This window comes from Trichosurus vulpecula, chromosome 8 (genome assembly GCF_011100635.1).
Source record: "Trichosurus vulpecula isolate mTriVul1 chromosome 8, mTriVul1.pri, whole genome shotgun sequence".
NCBI classification, from domain to species: Eukaryota; Metazoa; Chordata; class Mammalia; order Diprotodontia; family Phalangeridae; genus Trichosurus; species Trichosurus vulpecula.
This window is the reverse complement of record NC_050580.1, coordinates 163,934,896-163,958,472: the sequence shown is the minus strand read 5'-3', so window position 1 is coordinate 163,958,472 and position 23,577 is coordinate 163,934,896. Positions and strand designations below refer to the sequence as shown.

The 23,577-nt window shown below is 37.3% G+C and overlaps 1 protein-coding gene across 1 annotated transcript; it reads right to left on the bottom strand.

Annotated features, from left to right (window-relative positions):
• Positions 1-241: 241 nt before the first annotated feature.
• RAB27A (RAB27A, member RAS oncogene family) lies at positions 242-22,403 on the bottom strand. Its single transcript, XM_036769636.1, has 5 exons — positions 22,239-22,403; positions 20,207-20,292; positions 17,922-18,025; positions 14,533-14,656; positions 242-3,031 (listed from the first exon to the last, which is right to left on the bottom strand). The coding sequence occupies exons 1-5, from the start codon at positions 22,389-22,391 to the stop codon at positions 2,833-2,835; spliced, it is 666 nt and encodes a 221-aa protein (XP_036625531.1). The 5' UTR covers positions 22,392-22,403; the 3' UTR covers positions 242-2,832.
• Positions 22,404-23,577: the final 1,174 nt, after the last annotated feature.

The window sequence follows — 23,577 nt, the reverse complement described above, 5'->3', positions numbered from 1 at the left end:
ATGTATGAAAAGAGTTAGATTATTCTGCCCTAAATCTGGTGCCGTATTTACCTGGCCACCCATCTGGTGTTTAATGCACATAAGAGTTGTCACCTTGAGACTGGCGTGTTTTAATAAAACTTAAAGAGAAGGTTCCTTTCCAAGGAATACCCTAAATGAACCCTTAATTAAAATTTATATACAACTAGAAATAAAGTCAAATTCACATACAAACTTGATAGATCTTTTTTAATTATGCATAATATGTACAAGTGACACAAGGTTAAAGCTGTTTCATTAAAGATACATTTTACGTTTTTTATAAGACTATAAATAGAAAAATATGTTGTAGGACAAAAATATGGCACTTTAATATCAAACCTAAACAAATGACTCCCCAAGAAAATGGACATCATTTATTTCAGTAGCTAAACTTGGCTCTTGTTTGGGCACATAACACTTTTTTTAAAAACTGCATGAGATTTAAGCCTTAACTTTCCTTTAAGGCTAATGGAGTGGGCAGCTAATTGTGCATGTAGTTCTTTAAAATTAAATATTAATGTATGACCACATGTAACCTGCCTTGAGAGATGAACCAATCCCAGACATGTGCCAGCAAGTTACATACACAACATGAAAGTATAGCATATGTATATATCTATTTTAAAACATACAAATTATCTTACAATATGCATTCTGGTTTATACTAACATCATTTACTCTACCATAGCACCTTCAGAAGGCACTGCTGAGTAAACTGAACCTGATCCACTGATTTCAGAACCCATTCCTTGGAATTGCACATTATAACAATACAAAATACAGTATATGCACAAGCCTTCACCTCTCTCCACTTCTAAAAGAAATTCTCTCAGACATTTCAGGTACAAATCAGAATAAAAATTTAGTATCTATATGTTATTTATAGCAGGGAAGAAAAGTACATCATACTTTAGAAAGCAAGAGACAGGAGGCAAGCCCTACACTTTACTGCATATAAAATTCACCAGAAAGGTATTCTGTAAAAGTAATTATTTTTTTCATAATTTGATTTTCTCAATTTTAACCAAACATTGCATGGTCTATGTAATACATTTTATTTTTAATTTAAAAGTATATTAAATATTATCACAGACTAGTTGGCCACTAGATTTTCTAAGGAGTTTACATTTCTTTATTGAAATTTTTAATAAATATTATTCCCCTGAAAGAAATAATTTTGATTTCTGTAAACAAATAGCTAAGAAAATGCCTAAAAAGAACCTGCAAACCACTTTAAATTTGGTATAAAAACACTTTGGCAAGGTATTGGAATTACATGTCCAGATGCACAGTGCATGGTGACATTGACAAAAAAAGGCTGCAAAACTTGATTATAATTTTTTATACTGAATTGAAAATTAAATGAGAATCTAAAAGCAGCAAAAAAAAAATGCCTTCCACTAAAATAGCAAAATCAACATTAATTCTTTTGATTCTTCTAGTAAAGAAATAAGAAAGAAATTTGAAAACATCAGCTACATATTGCCCAGGATTTAAGTGGAAGATTACTTGGTTTACAGGCAATTAACTCATTTAAAGCATAACCAGTTGGCAACCAGACCAATGTTAGGAATTTAACCTAAATTTGAAAGAAATTTTTCAAAATGTTTTCTTGTTTACAAATAATTTCAGTGCCAAGCACCAGCTATCATAAAACAAAAAAAAATGCTGGCTAAATATAACTGTGTCAACCAAAGTGAATTAGGCCTATAAAATACAACTATGCTGACTGTTCTCTATGGTGGAGACACAATGAAGAGCCAGAAGCACCAATTTTGCCGCTCATATAACATTGAGGCGAATACCCAAAATATTAAAATAAGTTTGGCTTTGGGATCTTGGTCCATTTAACCCAGTCACATAGCCTGGCACATATTCCTACTGAGACATAGAGGAGTCGTATGTAAGGTGAACAGCAACCTGGGTTTCACTGCAGGGGGGAATTGGGGTAAAAGTCCAAAAAAATCTCTCCTTTGCTTCCTCCTCAGCAGAACTAGCTCAGACCCACTTGCTGTTTGTTTAAGGTGAGGATGAGCAAATTACTTCCAGCTCCCATCACAGTAGAGCTAAGATTACACAAATTACTGAACAATACTGGAGAGGCCAAAGGTGCAGCAAGTTTTGCCCTGCATTTCTGCAAGTATCTCCAGGTCACTCTCCCCCTTACACTTGAAACAAACTGGACGTGTATATGTATGTGTGTGTGCCCTCTAATTTAACATTCAAGTGGCATAGATGATATTTCATAATTTCATATATGGTACAGTTGGAGATTTTTTAAAATCAGCTTCACAACTGTAGCTTACATACAAGTAGAATACTTGGTTTTGGTTTTTGGTTTTATAAATACAGTCTCAGGAATTCCCTAAATAATTTTTTTAGTTGCTCATAATACCACCATACAGGACATACTCAGTGTCCCTACCCCAAGTGTCTGTAAGTAGCTGTGAAAAAAATTCAGGACTGGAAAACCTCTGAGAATTCCTTCTAGCGATAAGTTCCATGATCGTATTAGTGGATCTTCTGGTAACACATGCAGTTTTATTGACTGTTACTGCTGCAAAATGCTGGATCCCTGTATGAATGACTATCATGGAATAAGCCTTATAAATACACTTTTCAATTAAATCCCAGGCTGAATAAATTTTTTTTAATTACCCAGCAGCAGTCAGTTAAATCAGTTAGGAAATACTACTTTCCGGTTTCATAATTCCTCACAGAGATCCATTCAGCTGCAACTGTACCACATAGAAACTATTTTTTAAATTACATAAGAATATACAGGTTACTTGACTCAGTTCACTTTACTTTTTAGCAGCCACAGCCACCCTTTTCTTTGTTTTCATTTAAATGCTCGGCAGAGTTGTGGCCATTGGATCGAACTACTCCTTCAGGGATCCAGGACTTGTCCACACACCGTTCCATTCGTTTCATTATCAGGTCCAGGAGCATTTCAATTGCCTTACTTATGTTGGTGCCATTGGCCGCACTGGTTTCAAAGTATGGGATTCTGGAAGACAAAACACACTTGGGTTAATGCCACGTGGTTCCCAGACTATCTCCATTTCCCATTTTATTACTCAATTTGCATAGAAACACAGTACAAGTATACCGACAACAACAAGGATTTTACATAATGCTTACTATGTGCCAGGCACTGTGCTAAGTGCTTTTCAATTATTATTTCATTTGATCTTCACAATAATCCTGCAAGGTAGATGCTATTATTATCCCCACCTTATAGTTTAGGAAAGTGAGGCAAACAGGGTTAAGTGACTTGCTCAGGGTTATACAGCTGTTTGAGGCTGAATTTGAACTACGGTCTTCCTGACTCCAAGGCCCAGCGTTCTATTCACTGTTCCACCAAGCTACCTATAAATTTTACCCAGATGGTTTCTCTCAAAGAAGCAAAAGAGACAATAAAATAAATGAAAATAAACGTCATTATTTCAGAAACTTAGGTAATCCACTCTGCACACGTGAAAAGAGATGTAAAACTTGTTGGAATTCTGAAAGGCATGCAAAAATTTTTTCTTACCCTAACCCCATTTTGGGGGGCAGGGAAAGGAAGTAATGTTAAAACAAATTATAAAGATATAAATATGGACACTACTTAATCTGTTAAGTAGCTTTTAAAGATCTAAAAGTTATTTTCGTTAGCTTGGAAATCTTTCCATCATACAGGCCAACCAACCCCTGTAGGGGAAAGAGCCAGGCTTTAGTGGGGCACCTACAATGACTGTCTTCACCACCCCTAAAAATGAATTCATCTCAGCTAGTTACAGCTCTGCTCCTAATTCCAAATCCCATGTTCTTCCTACTATACCAGACAACAGTGTGGTATAGCCAAATAATACATCATTCAAATAAATCAAGCAATTATTACAAATTCATTTTAAGCATCTTTAGTTTCTGTTATAAATCTGCCAACTATCGAACTTCAAGAAATTTAACATCTTTTTGTTATATTCAGTACAGAGATTTATGGACTATTACTCTTTGCGAGAAGTGGGACAAAATTTTAAGAACATAGGAAATTTTATTATTGTGGAATCACGGAACTTAGAACTGAAAGTGATCCCAAGAGATTCATCCCAGTACCTTTAGCTTGATATGGCATTATTTCTATATGGCAGCTGAGGTCCTTGTCCAAGGTCACACTGCTAGTAGGAAGCAGAACAGAATGAGAATAACCCAGGTTGCCCGTTTCCTTACTTCCTTTTGTAAAATGAAGGAAGTCATTCTGTTTTCTCAACTGGTGTCCTCTACCACGTCACAATAATAAAGAAAACATTCATTTTCAGAAAATTAATCTGGGGAAAAAGTGGTGGAAGGAGAGAGAAGGACAGGAAGAAGGAATCTCATCAGATATAACTTTGTCCACATGTAAAGTTCATTTAATTATTCTCATTTTCTGAGCCATCAGCAACAGTTTCTGATTCTTTTTAAATCTCATTTTTATCCTCTTCGTGGACTTCTGAAAAGAGAAATTTTACCCAACCATTTTTTCTTCACTTGATGTATTCCCATGCATATGGAAAAGTCCTTCACATGATGCAGAAGATGAAGGGGTCAGAAGCAGAAAAGAAGCGAGGGGAAGAAAGGCTGAATGGCCTAATATGGCCCACATTGGAGGTTTTGCAAGAGGTACAGCAGAGGTGTGAGAAGAAAAATCAGCCCTGTCCTAAGAAATGCAAGCCATGTTTTTAAAGAAGAATATCAAAATAAGACTTTCAAAAATGTTATCCAATATTCCAAAAGAAAGATACTGAGCAGAATTTCAGACTACATTCCTATTGCAGTTGAAAATGTACGATGTTTAGTGACATTTGAACGTGACTTTCCAATAACAAGTCCTAAGCATATTGTTGATTTTGTAACCTAGTAAAATACAGTAATTTTGCTTTTAGAACTTATGACACAGGACTTCAAACTAATGAGGTTGTTCTGTGGCTTATTTCAGGGTATCCCAAAAGACTAAGTGCAGCTGTAAGCTATTAAAACTTAAATGTTTTTATTATAATCACACTTCATATATTCCTGCTTTTGAATCTTGGATTCAAAAATTTTTGAAGTTAGCAAAAATGAATAACAATAAAATTCTTCCCATTTCTAAATATATTATTTCATGTTATTCTCCTCTGTATTTATAAGTTGAAATACTCCTAGATTTCTCTTCTGCTCCCCACTCCCTGCCAAAAAAAAAAAAAAGAAAAAAAAACAGTCGATTGTTATATGAGTCATCTGGTAAAGAATGACTGAAAAAAAAAATACATGATTTGATGTAAATTCAGTGGCTACTGAAGAAACTGGCTTTGGCATCTCCCTACCTTTGGGTAAGCTTGTATGTGCAGGGAGAATAATTGCAGCTATTGTTCCAACATCTGTTGCAATGAAATACATGAAGCGGAAGACAAACTTCCCAAATAACTTAACAGGATCCTCCAAACCAAGTCAACACTGACACTTAGTGACATCAGTGGGAAAGTGAGGATTCAGGAGAGGATGAGGAAAAAATACTGCAAATACAGTCTGAGATTGGAGGGGAACTGTCATGTCATGTCACGAAGATTTTCATCCAAAGGAGAGTCATAAGACAGTGGCAAGTTCTAAATAACACTTAAAAAATAAATTAAATTGATCTTAAGTGAGAGGAAATAAACTTATTATCAATATAGGATTTTTTTCTCAGTAAATGTATATGTAAGACCATAGAGGGCAAAGGTCAAAATCAATACCAAACTAGTCAAACCAAATTCTAATGACAAAAAGTGGAAAATAAACTAAGGAAATGATACCAGCACCAATTTCAAAGTATAAGACTAGTCATGAAAGGAATTTAATAGAAAAACATGGTGGAGGGGTGGAGCCAAGATGGCAGCTAGAAAGCAGGGACTTGCCTATGGCTCTCCCCCAGGACCCTCCAAACACCTGTAAAAAATGGCTCTGAACAAATTATAGAACTGCAGAACCAGCGGAATAGCAGAGGGAAGCAGGACTCCAGCCCAGGACAGCCTGGATGGTCTCTGGGTAAGGTCTACCACCCATGGAGCTGGGAGCGGAGCAGAGCAGAGCCCAGCGTGGGCTGCACCCAGACCAACCAGACCGGGAACTGGGCAGAACAGGCCCCAGCACCCTGAATCAGTGAGCTGTGGCAGTTACCAAACTTCTCAACCCACAAACAGCAAAGACAACAGAGAAGGCTAGTGGGAAAAGCTGCTGAGACAAGAGTGAAAGGAGTTTGCCTTCAGCCACTGCCCAGGGGGCAGAGGAGGTGGTGCACCTACAGAACTACAGCTACAGTTGCGTCTGGCTCCAGGCCCACCTGATGGCAGATCACAGTGGGAGTGCAGAGCCTGCTTAAGATCTGAGTTGGGTCCAAATTGGAGGTTACTGGGGGAGGAGGAATGCTGGTGTGGCAGAGCTTGCTGTGAGAAATAACTCTGAAAACAACAGCGCATCCCCTCAAACTTGGAAGAAAGTACACTCTACACTAGAAGCAGTCATATCCTGAAGAACAACTTAAGGGTCAAGTAGTTGGCTGGGAATATGGCCAGGCAGCAAAAACGGACTCAGATTCAGACTCAGACTTTGGAATCTTTCTTTGGTGACAAAGAAGACCAAAACATACAGCAGAAGAAGTCAACAAAGTCAAAGAGCCTATATCAAAAGCCTCTAAGAAAAACATGAACTGGTCTCAGGCCATGGAAGAGCTCAAAAAGGATTTGGAAAAGCAAGTTAGAGAAGCAGAGGAAAAATTGGGAAGAAAAATAAGAATGATGCGAGAAAACCATGAAAAACAAGTCGATGACTGGCTAAAGGAGACCCAAAAAAATACTGAAGAAAACAACACCTTAAAAAATTGACTAACTCAAATGGCAGAAAAGCTCCAAAAAGCCAATAAGAAGAATGCCTTGAAAGGCAGAATTTGCCAAATGGAAAAGGAGGTCCAAAAGACCACTGAAGAAAATACTACCTTAAAAATTAGATTGGAGCAAGTAGAAGCTAGTGACTTTATGACAAATCAAGATATTATAAAATAGAACCAAAGGAATGACAATGTGAAGTATCTCATTGGAAAAACCACTGACCTGGAAAATAGATCCAGAAGAGATAATTTAAAAATTATTGGACTACCTGAAAGCCATGATCAAAAAAAGAGCCTAGAGATCATCTTTCAAGAAATTATCAAGAACTGCCCTGATATTCTAGAGCCAGAGGGTAAAATAGAAATTGAAAGAATCCACAGATCATCTCCTGAAAAAGATCCCAAAAAGAAAACTCCTAGGAATATTGTTGCCAAATTCCAGAGCTCCCAGATCAAGGAGAAAATACTGCAAGCAGCCAGAAAGAAACAATTTGAGTATTGTGGAAACCCAATCAGAATACCACAAGATCTAGCAGCTTCTACATTAAGGGATCAAAGGGCTTGGAATATGATATTCTGGAGGTCAATGGAGCTAGGATTAAAACCAAGAATCACCTACCCAGCAAAACTATCATGCTCCAAGGCAAAATATGGACTTCTAATAAAATAGAGGACTTTCAAGCTTTCTCAGTGAAAAGACAAGAACTGAATAGAAAATCTGACTTTCAAACACAAGAATCAAGAGAAGCATGAAAAGGTAAACAAGAAAGAGAAATCACAAGGGACTTAGTATAAGTTGAACTGTTTTGTTTACATTCCTACATGGAAAGATGATGTGTATAATTCATGAGACCTCAGTATTAGGGTACCTGAAGGGAATATACATACATACATACATACATACACACACACACACACACACACACACACACACATATATATACCTGTGTGTATATATATATATATATATATAGAGAGAGAGAGAGAGAGAGAGACAGAGGGCACAGGGTGAGTTGAATATGAAGGGATGATATCTAAAAAAATCAAATTAAGGGATGAGAGAAATGGAGAAAGGGAGAGATAGAATGGGGTAAATTATCTTGCATAAACGTGGCAAGAAATAGCAGTTCTGTTGGGAGGGAAGGGAGGGAAGAGAGGGCAGGTGAGAAGGAATGAGTGAATCTTGCTCTCATTGGATTTGACCTGAGGAGGGAATAACATACATACTCAATTGGATATCTTACCCTACAGGAAAAAAGGAGGAAGGAGATAAAAAAGGGGGGACAATAGAAGGGAGGGTAAATAGGGGGAGGAGGTAATCAAAAGCAAACACTTTTGAAGAGGGACAGGGTCAAGAGAGAAAACTGGATAAAGGGGGATAGGAAAGGAAAGAGCAAAATATAGTTAGTCTTTCACAACATGAGTATTGTGGAAGGGTTTTGCATAATGATACACATGTGGCCTACGTTGAATTGCTTGCCTTCTTAGGGAGGGTGGGTGGGGAGGGAAGAGGGGAGAGAATTTGGAACTCAAAGTTTTAAAGCAGATGTTCAAAAAAGAAGTTTGTGCATGCAACTAGGAAATAAGACATACAGGCAATGTGGCATAGAAATCTATCTTACCCTACAAAAAGAGAAAAGGGGATGGGGGGGCAGGAGTGGGGTGACAGAAGGGAGGGTTGAGTGGGGAACGGGGCAATCAGAATATATGCCATCTTGGAGTGGGGGGGTAGAAATGGGGAGAAAATTTGTAATTCAAACTCTTGTGAAAATTAATGATGAAAACTAAAAATATTAAATAAGTAAATAATGATTTAAACTCAAAAAAAAAAAAACATGGTGGATAAAAGATCCCAGAAATTGCTTTAACTAAGAAACACTGGAGGGAGAGAAAAGCCTGATAGCCAATATAAGTATCAAACATAAACTCATTTGCAAAATGTTAACTCATTTGTTAAATGTTAAGAGGGAGAAATAAAATTATGAGAAGTATTGCCTCATAAAACTGCAAAAAAAAAAAAAAAAGAAAAGAAAACTCGGCCAAGCCGAATCATTCCATTAACATTTATATATGAAACTGGTAAAAGAACAAAAGGCAAAAAAAGACCATCTGACAACATTTCTGTGATGACCTATTTTCATCATGTACTAGAGAAGTACTAAACACTTCAGTCTATCTGCAGTCACATGAGGAAGTGTGACTGGCACTAAAGAAAACGAAGCTAGGAAAAAACAGCTGAACCAGACCAGAATACTGACAAGAAATCTATGTTGAGGAGACACAATTTTGAAAGCATTGAGGAGTTCAGTTTCAAGACAGTCCAGAAAAAGTAAAGATAGTGAACAATTTGACAGCATCAAAAAAGGTTATGAAGAGAACAGTCTTAACCCACATGTGTGCTTTCTCACATCTGAATTTATTTTTATCAAAATGATCTATAGACACATCAAGGGTAAAACTCATGAAAAGAGAAGGAAACAGGCAGGCCCTCATGAATAATTTTATACAACAGATTATATCTGCATAGTCGCACAGTTGATGAAGAATGTAAGTGATTTATAAGGTTATTTTTAAAATTTAAAAATAACATTTTACTAAGTTGAGCAAAATAGATCCTTTAAAGGTTTTACTCCAATATAAGGTCTCTCATGTATACATTGAGATCAGAGGAGATTCCCTGATAAGTATAAGCAGAGAGAAATTTCTCTAACCATTCACTGGTTATAGTGAATTCACGGGCTATATGCAAAAAATAAAGAGATACGTGTTCACCAAATGTGCTTACCTCTAACATAGATAATATCCTGCACAGTATTTAGATAGAAGAGAGATTCCCTTAGATGGGGAAATCCTCCAGAAGTTATTGCTTGCATGTGATGTTATGAGGCATCAACCCCCCCCCAAAAAAAACCGTAAGATTTTCTCATGATCTCCCCAAAGTAATTAGCCTAACATTCCACACAGGAAAAACTAAATGGATGAAGAATCCCTATTGTCCAAGCAGATCTTGTTATGTAAGTGGGTGGAAATTTCTTGAATTAGTCCTTCAGTACATCTATCTTAGACAGGTGTTGAAGATGGATAGTGAGCTGGATCCAGGATTGAAGAGGCAGGACAGAGCTGGCTGGATTAAATTTGAGGAATAAACTGGTACTTCCAATGGTCCCAAGAAGCTCCTCAAAACAAAAACCCATCTTTTTAATACCAGTGTTCTTCCAAGGCTGCTATGTGGTGACAAATCACGAAAAACTGGTCTCCAATCAAGATCATAAGATTCAAAGATGCATGGTAGGCACAAGTAGCTTGCAACACATTAACAATGTTAACTTATATGAAAGAAGTGTCATAAATATATCATCCAAGATATGTATGAATAGAAAGGGAGATGGGTCAAGAATGATGGATAACAGATGGATAGCACAAGGGTTACACAGATACCCACAGAATGGGTTCTTTTTAAATGTTTAGCTATTTATCCATTTTCTCCCATCTTTCTTTCATATTGTATTATCATGCAGAAATATTTTCCTATATTCTGTAGGGCTTTCCACAATTCATATGTTCTGCAGTGTGTATATTCTGTTTCAGTGAATCTGTATAAAAGAAAAACTAGCTGTGTTTGAACCTACATATTTGTCTATCATTTAGTATATAACGAAAGTAATTCACTGATTCATCCTTTTGCAAGTCTATTACCTGTTTAAATTCTAGCTCAAAAAAAAATAGACTTGCTTAAAGAATTTCTGCTGGGGGAAACAATATAATGAGCTTAAGAATAATTGTTTTTAGGTCAGAAACTAGTGATGTTTAGACTGAAGAAGACTTAGGGGGTACCCACCTGATATTTGTATTCCAAGTATCAGACTTGTTCTGCTTGGTCCTGGAGAATAAAACTAGGAACTGCCGGTGGATGTGCAAAAAGGCAAAGTATTATAGGGATCCACAAAAACACTACACACTCAGTCCATTTTTTCTGATCTTCCTATCCAGAAGTGAAACCACTGAGAGCACACACACACACACACACACACACACACACACACAGTTGCTTAACATGTTTGATTACTTGATCATGTTCATTAGCTAGTTCTTCATGGTAGTTTTTTAAAAAGACAACTTCTGGCTTTAGAACACTAGGAAGAAAGTCTTGAATTTTCTTCTTGCTGGGTTTCCTACTTCATTTATACCAAAGATGGAATTTATTTTTTTTTATAAAGAAAGCTACATTTGTGGTATTTTGAAACTCCTGTTTCATCTGACAGTGTTAAAAAACAGAATCAAAAATGTCTTCTTTCTAGTTTCTACAGAAATAAATGGATCCTACTAACAATGGAATGGATGGAAATATGTCCACCAACTTCTCCATCAGAGTTTCTTAACCTGGGATCTAGGATCCCAAGGAGTCCCTGGATAGATTTCAGAGGTCCATGAAGTTTGATGGAAAAATAATCACATCTTTATTTTTACCAACCTCCATATGAAACTTAACATTTCCTTTAGTTATTTGAAAACAATATTCTGAAAAAGGATCCACAGGTTTCAACAGCTTACCAAAGATGGCCATGACACACAAAAACGGCTAAGAAACCCTGTCTAGATAACTGTACCCTTCTCCCACCCACCCTGGATTTAAATTAATCTTGTTCTTGCCATTAAGAGTCCTGTTAACTTGTTCTCAAGTACACAGATTGTTCCAAAAGTCTTAGTTCAGTTTTAAACTATCAAAGCTTAAAACTGCAGTAAGATTTTTGGAACACCCTATATAAAAGCTTCAGTGATACTAAGCATATTTTTTTTATTTATTGCATAATTTCTGGAATTACTTTGGGGACACGATGGCATTTTATTCTATAAGTAAACTTATTCTATAATTCTGTAAGTGAAAAATGTTTAGAAAACACACAAAACTTCCTCAAAATAAAACTCCAGGCTTTTTTCTTCTTGAATGTATCATTATCGTCCGCCTTAGCTTAAGAATTCAAGCCTTCAATCAACTACACACTTTGTATTAACATAGAATTAGTTGTATTCAAGTATATACTGGAGTTTTGTATTATTCACTTCTCTCCACAAGATGGTGCTAATGTAGTACTGCTTTTTGGTTAACTACTCGTCTGAAAATGTTTTATCTTTTGAGAAAAGGTACATTGATGTCTGCTTTCAGAATATTAAAAAATAGTACAAGTTTCTGGGGAAAAGGAGCATGATTTAGAAAAGATAACAATGATATAAACTATACTTGGTCTTTCCTTGTTGCCAATCCTTTATAACTTACTTCCCCAGAGCACCACCTCTATTGACTCTTCTAAATCTCTAGATCCAGTCCCATCTTCTCTCTTTCTGCACCACCCCAACCTCAGCAATTAATCCTAACTATTTTGATGATGTCATGGCCATCCTCAATATTACCCAAGATGTCCTTCTCTACATCAGTCCTCTCAAACATGCTCAAGGGACCCAAAAGGATGTTTGAGGAGCCTGCTTCCAGGAATGGGCCCTCACTAACCAGTCCCCCATGAGTCTCCTAAGACCAATTCCTAGATTGGATTCTTTCCAAATTCCCGAAGATCCTCTCTGCCATGCTCATCTCCATCTTCCTGTACCATTCCACCCGATATCTCCCTCTCCCCAAGATGCTTCCCTCTTTCCTTTCAAACAAACAGCTCTTCCCTCCTCTCTCTCTCTCTCATCTTGGGAAGAAAAAAAATTGCATGACCCAACTATCTTAATGGAATCATAGACTGTTGACTTTGGAAGGACCTTGTAGACCATGTAGCCTCATTTTACTCCTTCCTTTCACTGCCTCTATTTTCTTACCATCCATTTCCTCCTTAATCCACTGCAACTTGGCTACCGTCTTCACCAGTCTACTTCAATTACTCAAACTACCACTAATGATTTCATAATTACAAAATCCAATGGACTTTTCTTATATCTCATTCCCTTTAATCTAAATCTTTATCTTTTCATTACTACAGTAGACTCCAGATTGCTCTTCCAGTCTCCAGTCTATCATCCTCCCTACCTATGCTGAACACTGCCCCCAACTAATATTCCTTTGAAAAAAAAAAAACCACTGATTTCTCATCACTCCCTGCTCAAAAACCTTCAATGGCTCTCCAGTACCTACAGAACAAAGTCCACATTCTGTAAGCTAACATTCAGGAGGCAATCTGGTATGGTGAATTGAGAGCTAACCTCAAAATCAGAAGAAAAAAAAGAGTTCAAGTCCTGTCTCTGATGCCTAATGACTATGTGCAAGTCACTTAATCTGTTAGTGCTTCCAGAAAATTCTAGTCACAGGGCAGGTGCCAAACTGTATTAGCAGAGAGAATTCTCTATAGCAATAAAACCATAGAATTGGTCAAAAAAACAAAATCATAGTCCTACACAGGCTAAACATATGCTGCTGCTTCTTGGCACACTTTCCCCAAGTAGTTTCTGCCATTTCCAAAAATAAAATGAGCAAAGAATGAAGTAATAACAGAGTAAAATTCCCATCCTAGCCCTTTAAGCTGATTAAAGATTTTTTTCCCTTAGCAAGATACTTTCTTTCACACACACACACACGCACACACACACACACACACACCCCCCCTACCTTTTGCCTCTGTGCTGCCATACTCAGGTAGAGCTTTCCATTCAATTAAATGAGAGAAATTTGAGACCTTCGTCAATGAAAAGTAAACTTCATTTTTTGTAGGTCCTTTCACAAACAGTAACAGAGGACTCCTCTAAAATCCAGTCCATAAACTCCTGGCCGCTCAATAAGATAGACCAGAATCTCAGAAAATATTTTGTTGGCCTATCCTCCATGTCACCTCATCCTAAGCAAAAAAGGATTCTTCCTAACCAGTCTCCCTTTCTCCACGATCTCCTCCCTTCCCTACATCTTGCACACTTTGCCCAAACTACTCGCCTCACCTAGTCTAGTCAGTCATTCAGCTAGCATTTAAGTATTTACTATATGACAGACACTATGTCAAGCACTTAGAGATACAAAGAAGGGCAATAAACAGTCCGTGTACCCCAGAAACTCACATTCTAATGGGGGAGACAGCATTCATAGAACTATGGACAAACAAGTTCTATGTGATGTAAATGGGAGGTAATTTAAGAGAGAAGACACTCTAGATTTAAAGCCAAACCATGGTTGGGAAGCTTGACTGCAACTCCTCTGCCCTTGTGCTTCTAATTTTGATTCATTTTACTAAAAGATGGGATTCCTTTGATCCAGAGGAACAGAAAGCACCCTAGTTCCAGAATACTTACCTGTTTATGCCCTAGGGGAAAAGTAGGAGCAATTACAGCCCCCCTTTGGACGCTGGACAGTCTAATAACAGGGAACAGAGGACCCTGAAAGTAAGGATTACTTTGTCTCAGCTCTACCCTGGCTTAATATTCTCCTCTCTACAGGGCTCCATCAACCTAAGAAAATAAAATGGAACAGAACATCCCATGAGCCTACTTCCTTCTTCTATGAAATCCATTTCAATAGGATCTTAAAACACGTAGTCTGATGTCGATGTCTCCAAAGGTCAACATTATAAGAGGTTTTTACTGAGCCTCCATATTTGTATGATAATAGTCACCTTTTAAAAACCCAACAATTTCCTTTTCACCTTGTCACAAGAAAAGCTCACCCATATTTTGCAGCAAGTTCCCTGGCTTCCTCTTCTTTTACTACTCTCTGGTCTTCCAGGTCACTTTTATTACCACAGAGCACTACATCTGGGCTTTCACAATATGCATGCATTTGGAGTTGGCCTATCAATAGAAAAATAAACACAAGAAGTGGTTATAGGTACATGGTAATGCAAACAGCTTAATGCTTCAAATACTTCATTAAATTGTAAAATTCTGGATTGGAGACAAGGAACAAAATTATTTTATGAGAGTACACCCTATAGATTACAAATATTGCATGAAGAAGGGTTTAAAATTTTTCAAACTTCCTCTTCTCAACACACACCACAGAATTTATGCTCGCTTATACTTTTATTAGACAAATGATTAAAAAAATAGGTGCTGATTAGAGCAATTTCTACTGCTACTGTTCGTTGCAACTTAAAACTGTTTTTTTTTATATTCATTCTCAAAGTTTTTACTAAAGCAATCAAATAAAAATTACTTTCTATCAAATCCGTTTCTGTCTGAATTTTTTTCCACTGAATTTTCGTGTTTCCCACTATATATCTTTCCCACTGGGTTACATCTAGAACAAACAACTGGGAGGGAGAGAATTAGCAGTCACAGCAATAAAATAAATCGTGGGGTCAAATAGAACCCTCAGGAATTCTAAAAGGCTAAAATAACTACAATTTTTATCCCTTGGGTTTATAGGTTTTTTTCTTTGTTGTCCTGCCCGACATCTAGACACAAGAGAAAACATAACTAAACCACATAATAATAATGTCAAGTAGCCAAGAATCACAATCTCCCAGGGAACAAAGTTGTTGTTTTTTTAAAATTACTAACCCTAGAATGTCAGTCTTATGACATAGACACTTTCCTAATCCTTTATTGCCACATTTTCTTTCAAACCAAAATGCTCCCTTCCCTTCTTCTCTCTTCTCTGCTATTATCTTATTTTTCTCCTCCTTTTCTCTCTCTTTGTATTCTTGTACTATATTGTTCAAACTCTTTTCAAATTCCCTTCCTCGTTTTGTGTCATTCCACTGTTTGCTATTCTCTAGTTTCATTAATGTAGCGCTTTGAGCACAGAAGAATATATAAAGGTTTTATGATTTTATCAGCGTGGGAGATTCAGTGTGGGAACTACCTGTACCAAGGCAGATTGCAGACCATCCATGACTTAGTTAAGTTCCAGGTAAATTTTTGAGACATATAAAAGTACAGATAGTAACTGTCCGAGGCAGGATTTGAACCCAGGCCATCCTGTGACCAAGCCCAGCACTCTTATCAGCTATACTAAGCTGCCTTTGTATATCAGAATGCAGTTTTATTATCAAACTGTCTTCAATCACTAAGTGTTTTGGGTTCAAATTTTGTCCCTCCCACTGGATTCTCAGGGCTTTCTAGGTAAGGCCCTTATCTAATTCTCCCTCAGTGTGCTAGGAGCTCAAATCTTTATTGGTTGATAAAGGATACAAATATTCTATTCTTTTGGAATTTAATGTTTAATAAGGTCATGTGTCATACAGGTACTTGCAACATATTTCTGAAGAAGTTATCATTTTTAAGAACTGTGATAACAAACTTTCTATGCCTAGTTCCACTAAAGAAAGTGGCAGGTTTTGAATCCTCTTAGCTGAGATTTCTATTATATACACTGACATCAGAAATTTTTATAGGATTTTTGAAAATTACTATATGCATATATGTAGTATATGGATAGGCAATATATTTGTGGTGGGACAGAGGTAAGAATTGCTTTCAAATACCCAGAAATTCTATTGTTTTGGACTCCGAAAACCCCAGAGTAATCACAAGAGAATTGTTTCGGATTCACTACTGTCAGGAATTTAATGTCACAAATGCCCCCATCCTGCCTATCATCTATTGATTCCAAAAGGGCTATAAGGCAGATAGCGAAACTATGCACCCACACCCCATCCCATCCCACTCCAACACCAGGAACAGTACACCTCTGAATAATCAATAGTGGGTAAATATTGAATGAATGCATCACCTCTAAATGATCTCTAAGATGCCTTTCACTTTAGGTCCCACATCTGAGAATTATCTCCATTTTTAAGTGGAGACTGAGGTCTGGAGAGGGTTGGTGACTTGCCCAGAATCACAAAGATGGTGTCACACTTAGGAGTCAACCCACATCTTCTGACTCTTGTACTTTTACTGCTGTTGTTGTTCTGTCGTTTTCAGTGGTGTCTTTGTGACCCCATTTGTGGTTTTCTCAGCAAAGATACTTGAGTAGTTTGCCATTTCCTTCTCCAGCTCATTTTACAGATGGGGAACCTGAGGCAAATAGGGTTAGGAGACTTGCCCAGGATCATACAGCTAGTAAAGTGTCTGAGGCTGGATTTGAACTCATGAAGATGAGTCTTCCTCATTCCAAACCCAGTGTTCTATACACTTTGCCACCTACCTGTCCAGTAATCTTATTACTATACTATAATATCATGCAGAGCAAATATTTTTGAGGTTTTTCTTTTCTCAGAATATAGAAGGGATTTGTTTACTTGTTCATTTCAGAACTCTAACTCTAATAGAAGTCTCAGTGAGAAAGCTCCCTCTACCAATGCAAATCATTCATTGTTCCACAATTTATAATCCTAGGCTGACTGGGCTTCTGAAAAATTAAGAGACTTAAGATATGTGCATGAGGTCACACATCCAATATATGTCAAAGGCAGCACTTGAACCTATGTCTTCCCATCCCCGAGGCCAACTCTCTATCTACCATGTGCTGTTACCTTTTAGAAGGAGGAATTAGAAAATATAGCAACATTGAATTTTTTAAATTCCAGCATATTCTACAGCCTTCAATAACTATTTAAAATACAGCCACAATAATGGAAAAAATACACCTAACTTTCAACTAGCCATGATAACAAAAAACAGGAAGAGCAGAGAGAGAAAGCTCATTTTAATCTATATCATCAACTACTCTCCTCCAGAAAACCATCTATCACAGCTAACCAATAACTAAACTGACAAGTGTTTCAACTACATCCTGCATGAGCAATTTAGTTTAATAGTCATCATTGCCAAGAAATCTAAACAATAGAAGATATGGAATCTTCTGGATCGTTCTTTTAAATGAGTTGTAGTCTTATTTTCTATCATGGTCTAGGTTCAGTCCTACCTGAAAAATGCAACATAGATTACATGATTTCTCAAAGTCTTTCTAGCCTTACATTTCTATGATTTTTTATCTAGGGGAAGAAAGAATAATTATTGAAAAGTCCAAAGTCAGGTGGGGGAAAAATAAATGCTTTAATAAGTTACAAAACTGGGTTAATTATTGAGTTAACATAGATAAGCATCTTCCTCTAGGTCATATATTAGAAAAAAAGAATATAAAGGGAGATGGAAAAAAACTACTTACTTAACCAGTTTCGGACATTGAGAAAACTTTGTTCATTGGTCAGATCAAAAAGGAGAAGAAAACCCATCGCATCTCTGAAGAATGCAGTCATCAGACTACGAAACCTAGAAACACAAAACCAAAGCTAGAGGTTAGTAGTCCCTTCATGGGGGGCCACTTTAAACTATGGTCCCATAGGAGTTGCGATGTTGTCCTGAAGATCATTTGCCTTCAGTAACACATGTAAACATAAGACTCAGATGATTCTGCACAAAAGTATTACACCAATGTTGCATTCATTTATTATCTTTCATATAAACTTGTTTAGCTATTTACCTGGTCACAAAGCTTCTCCCCACACAAAGACTAGGCAACCTAGTCAGTCCACTTAACAGAGATAACAAAAACTAATTCCTGAGTCCATAACTTACCTAATAGTTTATGATAGGGCCATAATCATTAGGCAAAAAGCACATTTTCCCCCAATTACACGTGAAAACAATTTTTAAAATTGATTTTTAAAAATTTTTGAGTTCCAAATTTTCTCCCTCCTTCCCTCTCCTTTCCCCCTCATTGAGAAGTTAAGCAATTTTATATAAGTTATACATTTGCAGTCATGCAAAACATATTTCCATGTTAGTCATGTTGTGAAACAAACACTGGTGTATATTTTTAAATTTAATTTTTTTTAACTAGACCTGTGATTTCATCAGTTTAAGAAGCTCCTGTCGAGGAACTTCCTGTACCAACATACCTCTGAAGTTGACAGTCTTCGATAAGTTGTCTGAGGTTAAGTGACTTGCCCAGGATCTCACAGCCAATGTCATACGCAAGACTTGAACCCGTTTTCCTGACTCTGAAGCAAGCTTTCTATCTACCACACCACATTTCTTTATGTGTATAATGTTATAGGCATACATACACCTATGCTAGAGGACAGAGAGCTGGACTTGGGAAGACCTAAACTCAAATCTTGCCTTGGACAATTGCTAGCTGTGTGACTCTGGGCTAGCCACTTGACCACTCAGCCTCAGTTTCCTCATCTGTAAAATCAGGATGATAATAGCACCTTCCTCCCAGAGGGGTTGTGAGGATCAAATGAGATAATATGTAAAATGCTTTGCAAACGTTTAAAGTGCTATTTATATGTGCTACGTATTATTACAGTTGCTGTAAAAAAAAAAAAACCTTGGGATAACATTACAACAAAATACTGACACCTACATCATATCTGTGTACATGTGTGTGGGTTTTAAGTTTTACAAAGCCTCTTACATGTTTTAATCTCATCAGTCTCACAACAGCTTTGTGAGGTAGGTATTACAGACATCACCCCAATTTTACAGATGAGAAGACTGAGGTTCAGAGGGAGAGAGAAAGAGGTTGAAGGATTTGTTCATGGTCACATGGCTAACAAGTATTGAGGTACAATTCTAAGCCGGGTCTCTCCTAATTACAACATTCTTTCGATTATTCCTCACTGTTAAAATGTATCCTCTGGCTTCCAAATTGAAGCTTCTCCCAAAGGCTACTATCACAGAGTTTGGAGAGTACCAATGACTCAGTCACTAACCTCACCTATTTCCTTCTGTTTCCTTCTCTCTCCCAAGACTTTGAGCAACATGCAGCTCTCTGCCACATCCCCTTTTCTGCTGCCCCCCATCTCAACCACCAGGCTTCAAGGAACACGTGCAAAGTGAATTTAAGTCATCCAACCAGGTGTGCTAGGTTTTCTTCAAATATTTATTTCAAATAACTATCATTCCAACATTAAAAACAGCTATTTTAAAAACAGATCCAATAGCAAGTAGGCTCAGAGAGATAACAGAAGCCAGCTCTGAACTGAAAGCAATGTCATGCCAATGCTACATGTACCATTCCTGTTGGGTCTCTAGATTCTGATAGTGAGAACTCTGATCCACTAGAACTTCCAGGAATTTTCAGCAGTTGAGTTTTAATGATGCAACTGCATTTATTCAAACACACGCACGCGCGCACACACACACACACACAACCCCATTAGCAAAAAAGTAGTTAAGGACATGGTGTTAGGGAAACATATTAACATAAAATGCCTATAAGAAAAAGAAAAAATTCTGAAAAGATTATTTTTCCCTTTAGACTCAAAGAAAACAAAACCATCATTCTCATGTCAGTCTGATGAATTTCCTGGTCATTTCGCAGCACATTCTTGGCCCAGGTTCATGTCAGGTAACTAGCCAGTTCTCTTCTGATCATGTGATTGTATGTAAATCATTGCTTGCTTTGTGTTCCTCTCATGACTAGTACATGACTCCAGGCCTCACCTCTCTTGCCCTGCTGTGTCCCATAACTGCAGGTGGATTCTCTGGCCTCTGCCAACTGCTCCGTCTGGCCCGTTGGCCCTGTATACCTAGAAGAGGTAAATTTCACGAAGTAAAACCTCAAAACAAAATACCTCTTTAGTGAACAGTAAACAATTACCAGGAGCAAGAGCAAAATCTGAAGGTTATCCAGTTCCCTTCGAGAATCTGAACAATTAAGAACTCCAACTTAGAATCAGTGAGGTTAACATTTAATACCAAATAATGAGACCAGCTAAGATTTTAATATTAAAGTAAAATTAAGCTCTCAACTGGACTCATTACTTGAAATTGAGAGGAAAATCCATAAAGAACTAAAGAAAAAAATTCCCCAGAAATTGGGGGTGGACGAATTCTAAATGCAGCAAGAGAAGTTGCTTTGTACAAGGTTTTAAAGTTAACTGAACTGGGTAGAGAGAGCATGGTATACTGGATTTGGAGTTTAAGAACCTGGCTCTGATATTTACCGTAGGTGAGAGTGAGCAAGATGTATACCCTCCTTTACGCCTCGCCGTTGCTCATAAATGAAAGCGTTGGACTAGGTGACATTTAAGATGCTTTCCCAGCCTTAAATCTTATAAAACCTGAGGACACATCTGAAGACACCCACTAAAAGTTCAGCTTTCCAACTAGCCTGACCAGGGTGATAAGAGCTGACTTATGAGCCCAGGACCCCTCTAAAACCTCATCCCCCAGATGGGGCACAGGGACAGGAGATATTCTTCCTCTTTACTCTGTGAAGTGGTACATGGTGGGGGAGGGGGATAATAGGGGTGGAAAGGTGCTCCCTAGCAGACACTCAAAAGCCTGCTACCTTATCAGAAGCTTCCTGTTTGTGGAGATCCCCCTAAAGATGATGAACCTGCTGACTCAGGTGGATGGAGGCAGCTAAGTCCCCCACTTCAGATAAGAGAGGGCTTTCTTCCCCACCCTATTCCCTTCCTGTGATTTTATACATTAAATTTCAAAAATAAATATTATTGAGCTAGGAGTTTAGAGTTGATTTTTGTTTCTCTCCCCCTGTGGGTTTGAGGGGGAGGGAGGTGGCTTTGGGGTTTGTTCTTTTTACCAAAAAAAAAAAAAGGAAAATGATAGGATTTGAATTGTTTTTAATCTGGTTGGTTTTTTTTTTAAACATTCTTATTCACCCTAGGGATAAGAATGGAATCAAGGGGCAAGCTATGATGGTTTCTCATTCTAGTAAAGTAGCGTCTGAGAACCTTTTTAAAAGGCATCACAACAGTTGCTGGGGCTAAGGGTGCCTTGCACCACCAGCACACAGCCCATATTGCTGTTGTTGATACAAGTATAGTGGGGGACTGGTCAATGGGACCCCCATCCTCACAGTATGAGCACCCTCTGAGGATGGAGCTCTCACTGAGCAATTCCAAAAAAAACACTGCTTGAAATTATTTATATCATTATTGTTAATGGTAGTATTGACATTGTCATGCTTTGTTCTGGTGATGATTCCTTATAAATGATACACAAATGCTAATGAATGCTTCTTTAGCAAAGCAAGACCCATAATTTCAGACACAGTGGCCAGAATGTGCATAATAAAAGCTAATGATTCAGAGAATGTTGGCATTGGCATGTACCTTAAGGAACATCTAGTCAAATCACCTTCACCTCATTTTACATATGAAGAAAATGAGTTTCAGAGAAAGTGATTTGCTGAGGGTCACATAATAAATTAGTGATGGGGATCTTAGTATCTTGACTCCCATCCCATGCTTCTTCAATTAAGCATTATTAGCTTTTGTCTATTTGGCTATATTCATGGATTTTTAAAAATCTCTTTGGAGAGTTTTTTTTGGATAGTCTTACTCAAATGAGATAAATTTATTACTTTTGCTTCTTTTTTTTTTTACTTTTAGATGCCATCTTCTACCCTCTCCCCATGTCTCCAAAGTCAACAAAAAATACAAGCAAACCTAAATGTTTACTCAGAAATTGTATTCTTAAATAGCACAGACAAGGATTTGGAACTCACCACTCTCTTTTCCCTGAAATCAATGCCCACTGTTGTGATAAATTTGGAGTTAAATTTGCCATCTGTGTACTGGTAAAGTAAGCTGGTCTTCCCAACTCCAGAGTCACCCAAGGCTAAAAACTTGATGAGATAATCATAGTCTCCATCAGACATAATGAAAAACTCAGTAGTTTACCTTCAAAAGACAAAATACAAGAAGAATGTTAGCATTCTAAGTATATCAAAAGACTGAGCCTAACAGTGGATTCAACAGTGTTTATTAACAACCAACTATGTGCCCAGCATTACACTAAAGGCTCTAAAGGAATATTAAAGAAACAAACCTCTGCCTCTGAGACCTTACCTAATCAAGCGCGTGCATGCACGCACACGCACACAAGCACACACATATATATGAAATATGTAAATTACCGTGCAAGAGAAGGAAGCTTTTTTAATTTAATAAGTATTTTATGAATCGGTCAGAATAAAAAGTTCAAAGATATAAAATAATAATAATAACTCTTGTTCTCATGGGGATTTATGGCTTACAAAATATTTTCCTCACAATGACCCTGTGAAATAGCAGCTAGTATGATAATTATTATCTTCATTTTACACAGATGAGGAAATGGAAAGTCAGAGAGGTTAAGTGACTTACCCACAACAAGATGATAGCCCTGGAGTGTTACAAGTAAAAGCACCAATGAACAGGAGCAGAAATAGAAATAATGAAGGAAAAAAAGGCCAGAGAAGGGATGGGTGTGATGAAAGAGACTAAAAAATAAAACTCTTGACATTATCATCTGCAAGTAGGTCCAACTTCTCCCCTTTCTCATCTCCCATCAGTAAGAGTGTCCCAATTCTATATCCTTGCATCTGTTAGGCTTCTTATTTTGAATACTGTGAAAGTTCATGTGTACCCAAAGACAACAGGTATAATGGAATGTGCATTAGATATGGAGTCAGAAAACATGGGCACATATCCTGTATCCACCACTGAGAGTCTGTGTGATCTTAAGCAAGACATTTATCCTCAGTTTCCTCATCTGTAAAGTATAGATAACACTTTCTTTGCCAACCTCACAATGTTTGTGAAGAGATCAAATGAGATTACCAAGCACTTGTCAACTGTAAAGCCTAGATAAATGTATTAGGATAACACAAAGCATTTTGCAAACTGTAAAGCTCTATATTAATATAATTTCTATTACTCTGTTCAGTTGGGGTTTTTTATTACAACTAGGATGACAAATTCTCATGAAGGATAAATCTATATATTTCAAACTAAACTTTGCATACAGAATCCTTTTTTTCCCCCTTCACTGTGAACTATAAAATTAAGGGTCAGCAAGCCTTT